Genomic DNA, 12,318 nt, shown 5'->3' on the forward strand with positions numbered 1-12,318 from the left:
GGGCTACAGATGCATCTACGATGGTCACCAATATTCAACGTAATGAATTCTAGTTTCTTAGCAGCCAAGCTGTCATCAACAGGGGATATGGTTTGTACTTCAGAATCTGGCCTATGCACAGATCAAATGTCTTTGGTGCAACTTTAATGTGATTAGTTTACCCACAGACATCTTGCAAATGTCCACAAACCCATTCTGTTGGTCCCAATCTGCAGCCACCAGAATGATCTTGCAGCCCTCTAACTTAACAGGGTGCTCTGACAGGAGCTACTGGATTTCAATCCCACTTTCTGGTTTGTCTGATTGTATGGAGGACTGCTGTAGCACTGTTGATAACTGTGTGGAGTTTTGTACTAAGGTAACATTGAAAAGGGCAGCCACTAGAAGGATCCTCTCTAAGATGAACTTCTAGCAGCACAACAGGAGTCTGTCGCCTGTCTAGGAGACACGCTAGACAGGCGACAATTCTGCATTTATGCAGAATGCCTTGAGTGACTCTTCCACACGTTTCCTAACTTAAGAAAACACTTCATCGAGCAAGCCGAAGATACTATCTATACCTCAGGACACAAACTGCTGCACAGCCACCGATATCTCTGGAAATATGTCAGCCTCAATCTCTCCCTCAAGCTTCCTGGCAGGAAGAGGGCTAACCCAAAGTCTGTTTAGTAGGAAGGTTGCCAACTACAGTTTTGACAGGAAATCAGAAGTCGGACTTTAAAGCAGCTTCAGAGGGTTTGTAGTTAAGGGTAGCAGAACATCCAGAGAAGAAGCCCATAAAGCCCTCATCGTTTTCTGCTCAGCAAACTCGAGGTGGAGGTACTTTTTCTGCTCTAAGTCTGGAAGGAGGAAGAGAAAGTGCACCAACTTATTGCCAGATGACTGGGCTACAGTGAAGGCCACAACTAGCCTCTTCTCCCTCTTATTCAGAGCTTTATTTAACCATGTCATACTTATTTTCCAGGAATGCAGAACATGGACAGTAGATATATTGCACCAGAGTAGTGTGCAAATACTTTTCAGTCTCACAGACTGGACTGCTGTTAAAAAGCGATTTCTTGGGTTTTGCTAGAGTTTTAGCCATGCCAAAGATGGTAAACATCAGAAAGGTTCTTCCCCACGGCCCACTTTTCTCAGGGAGAGGATAAGAAATAGTACGTGTCTTGCAGCTGTGAATGAAAGAAATAACAGGAAGAAACAGTTTCAGAGAAAGAAAGGTTATTTACAATTTGTATCTGAATTTCATTGCTTTTAATCAGAATTCATTCCAAATAATAAAGTTAAAAGTTGAAGATTTCTTGATTGAGAGTACAGTTCTGGAGGATTCCCTTTCACTCAAAGCGTTGTAGAAAATCTAAGACATGGACGCCTCGAACGGATGTGGTGATCAAATTCTCTCTTCCTTATTGGCTGTCTCCTGGTAATAGAATGACCTAGATACACTGTACAAACTGCAATGTTAAATGAGTGCCTTTAGCATTTTAAACAGAGGCTGTCCAGCCTGATGACAAGGGATAATTCAAACATGTTAATCTATGAAAGACTCGATGCTGGAAAAACACTGTCACTTTGAAAGATGTAAGGGGAGGACAATCCAACACAGCAGCTATTTTATTTAAATATATTGGAAGTTTGGTATTTGTCAGTGTGAATCAAAAACTTTTCACTTGGAGGTGCCAATGATAGGTTACTTTATATGAGCTACTGCTTATGGTTCCAACAAAGACAATAAGAGGTCTACCACTCCATTGTGTAGAAATGTAGCTAAAAAGGGAAGCTGAACATCCTATGGTAATAGTTACTTATTACCACATTTTTCTGAGGAATGCTAGATTAAGTAACCTGAGAAAGTAACGTCTCACACTAGTCTTTCTTCCAAATAAAAAGAAAATTCGACATTTTTTGGTGGTTTGTTGGACATCACCAATCATATGCTTTCACCTTAAAATGGGAATAGCACAACAAATGGCACCTTCAATTATTACAGGTCCTTATACAGCACATATCTGCAAAGGTTTTTTCTTTGGTACATACTTTCAAAGTGGTTTACATAGCACACAAAGCACTAAACTCCAAGCAACAGCCACAGGAAGCGGAGTAGCACAAAGACCTAAAGCAACAATGTCTTAACTGCATTGCTGCTTGACAAAGGTTTCTAATTTATATGGAAGCTTATTTCAGGTAAAACATATAATCCTTGGGAAAGAACTCCTGGTGGACTTGTTTTTCCCTTGAACGCTTTTTGTAGGCATAATGAGCTTTTGTTTTTCTGTGTCACATGAGCGTGCAAAATGACCACTGACGTAGCTGCTGAAGGAGTAGTTTCTTTTCTGTAACTCCAGTTCTGTAGTAGGGGTATCTCTGTGAATAGTCATAATCTAGTGAATAGTCCCCGCCCATGTGCGGGGACCCCGGAGCAATAAAAAATAATCTCTTAAGGTGTCAAATCATGCAGACCTGCATCCACCCTTAAGAGAGAATTTAATTTAAAGACAGATAATGCAGCCTATACCCACAGGCTACACTGTCCAGTACTTCAACTAGAAAATTCCACCAACATCCACAAACAGCACTGCCTGTCCAGCTTTTCTCTACAAGGAAAAAAACCCTGCCTCTACCAGCAAAAGCCTCTGGAATGATAGAGAGGAAGGAATGGACAGACAAGCCCCATAGGCTGCCATTATGTAGCTCAGAACAGGATACTGTGCCTTTAAGAAAACTTTCCAGAACTTTCCCAGTATCCCAGAATGCACAGCAGGTCCCTTTTACTTTCAGTTCGTTTTGAAGGCGTAGCACGCCAGACCTGTAGCATTCCTTACATGAATAATCATCTCTCCACCGGGGAGGAGGGCGGGCGCTTATGACTATCACAGAGATACCACTACTACAGAACTGGAGTTACAGAAAAGAAACTACTCCTTCTGTAGTAGGGGATCTCTGTGTATAGTCATAATCTAGTTAATAGAATGGCAAGCCCATCCCCACACCAAAACGGCGGTGGAGAAGAATACACAACACAACCACTACTGTGCGAACAAATTCCGCAGTGAGGCCTGCCCAACCTGAGCATCTGCCCTGGCATCCGTGTACAGACAATAATGCTTAGCAAAGGTATGGACCGACCTCCAAGTGGCCGCCTTGCAGATTTCTGCAATCGGAACATTACGTAGCAAAGCAGACGTGGCAGCTTTGCCCCTGGTGGAATGAGCCTTAGGTTTACCCCCTAGGGTCTTATTAGCCTTTTGATAACACAATTGTATGCAGGACACAATCCACCGAGAGATGGACTGCTTAGAGGTCGCGAGACCGGTTCTGACTGATCCATAATTAATAAACAATCGGTCTGACCTACGAATATCCTTGGTCTTATCAAGATAAAACTTCAACACCCTCCGAACATCCAGGGAATGGAGAGACCTTTCCGCTGGCGAAGAGGGATTCTGAAATAACGTAGGTAAAGTTATGGTCTGGTTGACATGAAAATCAGATATAACCTTAGGAAGAAATTTAGGGTGAGTACGCATAACAACCTTAGCAGCGTGAAATACAACATAATGCCTGAAGTTCACTCACCCTGCGGGCCGATGTAATGGCCACTAGGAACGCCGCCTTCCAGGATAGGTGCTGCAACGAAGCCTTGTGAATGGGTTCAAAAGGCTCCTTCATCAGTCTGGACAGCACCACATTCAATTCCCAGGAAGGCGAGGGAAGTCTGACAGGAGGAAACACTTTCTTCAAGCCTTCCAAAAAATCCTTGACCACAGGGATCTGAAAGAAGGAAGTCTGTGAAGGGCATTTCCTGTAAGCAGTCAAAGCAGCCAGATGAACCTTAATGGAATGGAAATTAAGGCCGGACTGCGCCAAATGTAAAAGATATGGAAGGATGACCTCTTCCTTACATGTCGTAGGCTCAAAGCTCTTGGACTTGCACCAGATACAGAACCTCTTCCACTTGTAGGCATAGGACGTCCTAGTGGAAGGCCGTTTAGACTCCTTCAGTATGTCCATACAATCTTCTGGTAGATTCAAATGGCCATATTGCACCATCTCAGGAGCCATGCTGCCAAACTCAAGGCCGAGAGGTTGGGGTGCACCATCTGCCCCCTGAACTTCGTGAGAAGGTCCGGCCTGCACGGCAGCCGTATGTGAGGAAGGAGAGACCGGTGAAGTAGGTCCGTGAACCACCACTGTCTGGGCCATTCCGGAGCAATCAGGATCATCCGCGCCCCTGACTGGGACAGTTTGATGAGCACCGCCAGAATCAGGGGAATGGGTGGAAAAGTGTACAGAAAGCTGTTCGACCAGTCGATCCATAGCGCATTCCCCAGCGTCCCCCGCTGGTAGTACCTGGATGCGAAGTCTCGGCATTTGCTGTTTTCGGCGGTGGCGAACAGATCTACGTCTGGAGTCCCCCACCTTGCGAAGACTTCTCCTAGTACCTCGTCGTTTATGACCCACTCGTGGTTTTCCTGAATCAGTCTGCTCAGTGCGTCCGCCTGAACATTCTGCACCCCTGGCAGATGCGTGGCCGTAATCGTCAGTCCTCGGGCCAGAAGCCAGTGCCAGATCGCCTGCGCCTCCTGCGACAGAGTGCGCGATCTCGACCCCCCCTGCTTGTTGAGGTAATACATAGTGGTTGTATTGTCCGTATGTATCAGCAGCGAGGTGGTCTGGAAGGACGGAAGGAAGGCCTTCAACGCCAGGAAGACAGCTCTGAGTTCCAGGAAATTGATGTAGTACGTCGACTCCAACGGGGACCACTTTCCTTGAATCTGCAAGTCCCCGGAATGCGCTCCCCAACCTTGGAGAGACGCATCAGTCACGATACTCGTCTCGGGAATGTCCTTGTGGAAGGGAACCCCCCTGAGGAGGTTCTCCGCCGAACACCACCACTTCAGAGACTGAAGAGCATGCAGAGACAGCCGTATCTTGTCGTCCCAAGAACCTGTCCTCTGATCCCACTGATCCTCCATGCACTCCTGCAGTGGTCTCATGTGCAGCCGTGCGTGAGGAAGATACAGGAGGCCATCGATCCCAGCAGTGAAGACACCTTCCTCACCGTCGTCGATGGAGCAGTCCTGAGCTTTCCGAAGGAGGGATAACCGTCTCTTCTCCGAAGGAGACACGCTTGCTGACCGCGTATCGATGGAGGCTCCCAAGTACTGTATGCACTGGACCGGAGTCGGGACCGATTTGGACATGTTGACGTGTAACCCCAGCTTGTTCAAGAGAACGCACGTCCACCGGAAGTGTTCTTGCGCTTCCAAGAAGGATGAGGCCTTGATCAACCAATCGTCCAGGTACGGGTAGACAAACACCTTGTTCCTCCGCAGGTGTGCCGCCACCACCGCCATGCTCTTCGAGAAGGTCCTGGGCGCAGACTTCAGCCCGAATGGCAGTACTGTGTATTGATAGTGATTGGCGCCGACTTGGAATCGTAGGAACTTCCTGTGCTTCCGTGCAATGGGCACATGGAAGTACGCATCCTGTAGATCTATGGCACAGAGCCAGTCTCCCCGTTGCAGCTGAGGGTAAATCTGATGCAACGATAGCATGCAAAACTTCTCTCTGCGAATCCATTTGTTTGCCTGCCACAAATCCAGAATGGGCCTGAACTCGTTCTTGTCCTTCTTGCGAACGAGGAAGAACCGAGAGTACAGACCTCTTCCCCTTTGAGACAGAGGTACCTCTTCTACCGCCTTTTTTCTCAACAAGATGTCTGCCTCCGCCTGGAGCTCTCGCAGCTGAAACTGAGAGCTTACCGGCGGAATCGCTGGAGGCAAGCTGATAAACCGAAGACTGTATCCATTGCAAACAATATTCAGCACCCACTTGTCTTGAGTAATTTTTCTCCACTCTGCCGGAAAAAATTGAATGCTTCCCCCCACTGGAGTGGGTAACAGTTGCAGGGGAAGTAGTCGCTCAGGGTCGAGACCCGGCCGGGCCCTTGGTAGTAGTAGTGGCCTGCTGGCCTCCTCTACCCTTCTGGCGTTTCTGGAAGGGTTTCCGGAACTGCTGCTGTTGGTGCTGCTGCTGTCCCGAACCCTGCCCACGCCCTCTGCCCGTAGACCCGAACCGTCTCTGGAATGGGCGCTTCTTCTTCTCGGCCTTCTCCAACCCGACAGCCGTCAGGGTCTCTGCCTCCGTCTTCATGCGGGCCATCTCATCATCCGCATGTTTACCAAACAGGGTTTCCCCCGAGAAGGGCAGATTGGCTACTCTGTGCTGAGCCTCTGGCTTGAGCGACGTCAGGCGCAGCCAAGAGTGATGCCTTTGGTGGACGCCATGACAGTAGGCGTGCGCCGCCAACAAGGAGACATCCGCTGCCGCACTGATGAACCTCGTTCGAAACCAGCATACCCTCTTGCACCGTTTCCAGGAAGTCCTCCTTCCTGTCCCGAGGCAGCAGATCCGCATACTGTTGGAGGGACTCCCACAGGGCCCGGTCGTAACGCCCCAACAGCGCCCCCGCACTCGCCGCCTTCATGGTGGTAGAAGCGGTCCCACACACCTTCCTGCCCACCGAGTCCAGCCAGCGGCTGTCTTGGTCAGGCGGAACCGTCGATGAAGGCGCGGTCGCATGCTGTTTTCTCGCCGCCGTCACGATGACAGAGTCCGGCTTCGGGTCCATCCTTAAAAAAGCAGGGTCCGAGTCCGGGCCCCGATACTTTTTCAGGAGCCGTGAGGGGGCGGATTTCGTCACCGTGGGAGTGTGGAACAACTCCAACGCGGGTTCCACCAGTCCCGGCACTAGAGGCAGCAGGGGGCGAGACAGGTGTTTTTTGTGTAGAGTCTCGAATATCACGGACGTCGTGGGTGTCGGTACCGTCACCGTGATTCCCAACTTGGCTGCACCCCTCAGCAGCACCTCCTGGAAGGAGACTAGATCGTCCACAGGAGACACCCTAGTCCCCGGTGAGTCCGACAGCGTCGGTGAGAAATCCCTGGCCGAGGACAGTGTGCGCAACCTGGACCTGTGCCTCCTATGGCGCCGTCCTGATGTTGACGACGACGACCGCCCACGGCTCCGCGACCTTCTCCTCCTGACGGAGCGGGAGAGCGACCTCCTCGGCTTCGGCCTGTCCGCCGGTCTAGCCGGGCCAGACGACCGTGGGTGTCGTGGCCTCGGCGTCCCCTGCGGTGGAGTCGGATACCTGGGCAGGGAGACCGACCGTGGCGGAACTGCAGGTGGCCCCAACGGAGGGCGAGGTGGTATAGACCGAGGAGGGGGAGGTGGTGACGCAGCCGGCGGTGGTGGCGGTGGAGGAGGAGGAGTTGGTGGTGGTGGTGGCGGAGGAGGCGATGGCGTAGGGATCCGAGGAGGTGTATACACCACGGAGTACACCGATCCCGGCGACTCCGTTCCCCTCTTACTCCTGGCGTCAGGGCTCCCCCTGCGCCGTCTCGATGACGAACGCCTCCTCGACGTCGATCGCCTCCTCGACGTCGATCGCCTCCTCGACGGCGATCTTCGTGACGTCGATCTTCGTGACGTCGATCGCCTCGACGGCGACCGCCGCCTCGACGCCGGGTGTCGGCTGGCTCGCGACGTCGAGGAGCCCCTCGACGGCGACCTTCTTCTCTTCGCCGACGGCGATCGGCGATCTCCCCTCGACGGCGATCGCCGAAGCCGGGCCTGATCTCGACGCCGATGGCTTGACGGCGGCGTCGTCGCAGAAGATGCCGATGTCGTCGACGGTGGCCTGTTCAGCTCCTTTGACGTCGATTGTCGACGCCGCTTCTCCCCAGAGCCCTGGGGAGATGGCGAACAGACCGTAGTCATCCCCCTCGACGCCGCCGTCGACGCCCTCGACGGGGAGTGGGGACGCTTGCTGGTCTTCCTGCCCCTGGGGAGCCCCCCAGAGGCCTCCGCATGGGCAGAATCAGCCCCTCCAGACCCACCTCGTGCCTTCAGCCTTCTGTCCTCCAGGACCTGAAGCCAGATCTTCATCCTCTCTCTCAGGGTCCTGGCTGAAAAAGAGCGGCAGGTCTCACACTCCTCCGGCACGTGGGACTGGGGAAGGCAGACGATGCACACCCTGTGTGGGTCTGACTTAGCCTTTTTCCTTTCACAATCAGGACACTTGTCGAACAAGCCAGGCATGCTGACAACACCAGAGGAAAAGGACTTTACTAACACTAAATCACTTGAAAAGTAACAAATAAACCCTTGAAAAGGGAGAGCTCAATGCTCCATGGTCCTGCTAGTAGGAGCCGGAAAAAAGAACTGAAAGTAAAAGGGACCTGCTGTGCATTCTGGGATACTGGGAAAGTTCTGGGAAGTTTTCTTAGAGGCACAGTATCCTGTTCTGAGCCACATAATGGCAGCCTATAGGGCTTGTCTGTCCATTCCTTCCTCTCTATCATTCCAGAGGCTTTTGCTGGTAGAGGCAGGGTTTTTTTCCTTGTAGAGAAAAGCTGGACAGGCAGTGCTGTTTGTGGATGTTGGTGGAATTTTCTAGTTGAAGTACTGGACAGTGTAGCCTGTGGGTATAGGCTGCATTATCTGTCTTTAAATTAAATTCTCTCTTAAGGGTGGATGCAGGTCTGCATGATTTGACACCTTAAGAGATTATTTTTTATTGCTCCGGGGTCCCCGCACATGGGCGGGACTATTCACTAGATTATGACTATACACAGAGATCCCCTACTACAGAAGTCTATAAAACCCAAAGTTATTTTATATTGACATTAGCGGTTCCGGCAAGCAAAGCACTACCAGATTGTATTTTTAACCAATGATGACCCTTGTCACTGTGCCCTGTTTCCGAGAGGACAAAATAATCTTCAGATAACTTATTCAGGGACATTCTCAAATCTAATACGGCTCCAAATGGTTTAATCTTCTCATCAACCACAATGTCAGAATTGCAGCCTTTAAAAGAGGAGTAACGAGCTCTGCTTACTTTCAGGCAGTGATCCATGAGTAAAGAGTCTTAGTATCCACCAGAAAGAACGTTACCGAAGGTAAATGACGTGCTCTGATGAATAGTTGTAGCCGTCGACGCTACATACCAGAGAATTATCACCCAAGGTGGGGGGAATGACGGGGGTGGTGAGGGGCGGCGTGCGGCAGGTCTGTGGAATGGCTTAGACAAAAAAATCCAGCAGAACCAAATGAGTAAAGTGTCCCTCTCGCCGGACCTGACTATCAAGGCAGTAGTGCTTCATGATCGGGTCAACTGACGCCCATGTTGCGGTCGGAGTTGCAGGTGCAGACTTAGCACTGGTTGAATGAGCCCTTCTGGGGCTTCTTGGCTAATGCATAGCAAGCCACAGAGAGAGCTGAATGTCCACGTGATGTTCCTTAGTAGTGTGATCTATGTAAATGCTCAAAGCTTGTTTGGGAACCAAACAATAGAGTCTCTGATCCTCTTCAGAGGGATGAGTTGGAGCAAAAAATCCTGGAAAAGTGATGGATTGATGTCACAACCGTGGGCAGGCATATCGCTTTAGTCCGTAGCACCAGTTTCACCAGAAAAAAATTATTATATGGTTGCTGGACAGATAGCGCTTACAACTCACTCACACAACGAGCTGATGTTATCATGAAAGTAGTACCTTATCCTGCCTCCAACAGGATGGTTATGTGCCAATGTAAGCATGCTAAAGTGGTTTGGCAGTGGGAGTGTGACTGAGCAGTATGTTGCTCCGGTGGGTCCGGATGTTGTTGGCTGGATTCCAGACCTTGAAAGGTCTGGAGAGTCGGTTGTTGCTGAGGTAGACCGTAGCATTGTTTTGGTGCCAAGTCTCTACCAAAGCCTTGAAAGATACAAAACTACTGGTGATACTGCTGCACAGACACAGAGAAGCCAAAGGGAGTGAGCTGTGGCACTCGAGAAGCCCATGGAGCTCCTACACATATGGCACAAAAGTACAGCATTGGTACCAACCGCTCTGCCAAAGCAGGCGGTGGTGTTCAACCCAGAGTGGATAACATATTTCACTGACTTGAGTTACTCGGTCAGTAAGGGCATCATGATACTCGCTTCTATTCCTGAATCTGAGGAGTCTGCAAACGAGATCCGTAGCAAGCATCCCTGCCAATCAAGTACCTCTACTGGATGTCAGCAAAAGAAGAAAAAGGTACTCAAACAAATCTAAACCACAGCTCTAGACATAGCTGAGAGGAAGCTGTGGCAATACACAATGTAGAGAAAAACGCTGTAATCTGTAACAGGATACAGTACTTGAACTTTACAGTTTAAATTCTGGAATGAGACTTGGAAAAATAGGGACAAAATTCACAAGCAATAGAGCAACAAACTGGCAAGCAAAAACAAACATAAGCAATGAGATAGAAGCTCCAATGCAAGCTGGCTCCTCAATATGTTAAAAATAAATTTGAATTAGTAAATGCAACCTGGTAATATAGGCAGAATCAAAGATTTGAATAATTAACAAAACTAGTAATGTACTATCTCCGTCTTGGAATGGTCAATCTCCCTCACCCACCTTAGAACAATGTGAAAGTAAGCCCAGTAATCAAAGGGATTGTTTCATAGTTTAATCCTACTGTAGAGCAGTAACCGCTAGTAGGTTACACACTTCTCTCAAGAATGCAATTAAATCTGATGTGTTTCTACTGTGGACCCAAACATTGTTTTAACAATTTACCCTACCTTTTCTTTCTCTTTTATCAATAAAAATTGTAAAAAAAAAAAAAAAAGAATGCAATTAAAGCTCAGAAAAGGCAAAAATAACTTGGTCTACTGTTTGCGATAGGTCTGTGAACTTCTCTTTAAATGATAAACTGCACAACAAATAGGGGTATACTTACAGTCTCTCTTGAACCGCTTAGCCTAAATTTCCGTCGATTGATGATCTTTACAGCAACTTTCTTACACGTCGACTTCTCAAAGGCCAACTTAACCTCTCCGCAGGCACCACTAATGCAAAAATGGAGTGGCAAGTCTGTAAAAGGGTGCCATTTCTAGTCTCAAAACACAAATCAGTTTAATCACTTATTATAACTAATTGAGTTTTATTTAGTCTTTAAACTGTGCACAGAAAAATGGGGAAAACCTACTTTTCAAACAGAGTCTAATGTGTGCACGTTTTCCATGATTTACCTGAAAGTGTTCCTAATTTAAGAAACTGTCCACCACTGCCTTTCTTCATTCATTCTAATAAAACAGGAATTTGAGATGTACCTGCGTCTTTTGTTACCCTGAACAATTGCTAAAGTTATTATTGCCCCCTTTTAACTTTATGTGAGATGTACTCGCTTGTTTTTGTTTACCCTGAACAACTGCTTTCCTTGATTGCTTTTGTTCATGTAAAGCGCTCGGATACCCCCGGGTCTAGCCAGCGCTATATAAAACCTTTCAAATAAATAAATTACAACTCTGCCTAGTCTGTTAACATTTTACTAATTCTATGAATTTGTATATCTGCAAAGAAAGGTCCACGGAGAAGAGCTGAATTTGTAACACAATTGAAAACAATGACAAATGCTAAGGCTCCTTCAAAGCCACGTGCAAGCTCAAGTATGCAATCATAGTAAAAAATATCCCACTAAAGTTTAGGCTCCATATAAGAAGAAAATCTGAATTCAGATAAGGACCGACCTTATAACCGAGGACATTAGAGCCTACACATTATGGAATACATGAGAATGCTTCCTCAATGAGGGGCTGTCACAAGACAAGACACACAAAGAAAGAATACGTGTTTCCTCAGTCTCTCTGCATTCAAGTGCACAAGCCCCCTTAAAAAGAAGTCTGCAGTTAAATTCTGTATCAATCGAAACAAAAAAAATGTACAGCCATGTTTAGACAGTCTCTTGAGGTGACTAATTGTGTTTGAGCTCGGCTGATTGCAAAGTCAGGCAGTACTATGGCACATTTCTGTAATGATCAGACCTCATCGATATCCATGGACTGTGTAAACGAGATCCATTTAAAAGTATCCTGAAAATGTGAAATGGCCCTTGCTAACAAGATTATTTTTCAAGCCCCAATTCTGCTTTGTAAATATTGCGGAGACACTGGTAACGTTCAAGTAAAAGGCTTTATAATCACTTGTTGCAAATTCTGGCCTCACTTCTGTCTGGGAATCAATACATTTCCATGTTTCCCTAACTCCAAAGCGGCCATCACTGTTGAAGCATCAAACATGAAGAGGCAAATCAGTAAGGAGAGGACATCAGAGTTAGGCCTGGGCGGTAAATTCCGTTCCGCTTGCGGAATTTGGGTAATTTCGCGTTCCGCGGAGAACACGGAATTGCCCAAAATTATGTGTTCCGCGGCTTGCGGAAATTTTTGCTTGTTCGCGTTCTCAAAATGTTCGCGAGATATTTTCCCCCCGAGCATGCAA

General features: G+C 48.1%; 1 protein-coding gene across 2 annotated transcripts in view; it reads right to left on the reverse strand.

Annotated features, from left to right (window-relative positions):
• Positions 1–12,318, reverse strand: part of CHEK2 (checkpoint kinase 2) — a 243,964-nt gene that overhangs the window by 127,862 nt on the left and 103,784 nt on the right. For both annotated transcript variants that reach the window (XM_085636234.1, XM_085636235.1), the window contains exon 8: positions 10,781–10,889. In XM_085636234.1, coding sequence (XP_085492360.1) covers positions 10,781–10,889 — 109 coding nt within the window. The remainder of the gene's footprint in view (positions 1–10,780; positions 10,890–12,318) is intronic.

Source organism: Triturus cristatus, chromosome 11 (genome assembly GCF_964204655.1).
Source record: "Triturus cristatus chromosome 11, aTriCri1.1, whole genome shotgun sequence".
Taxonomy (NCBI): Eukaryota; Metazoa; Chordata; class Amphibia; order Caudata; family Salamandridae; genus Triturus; species Triturus cristatus.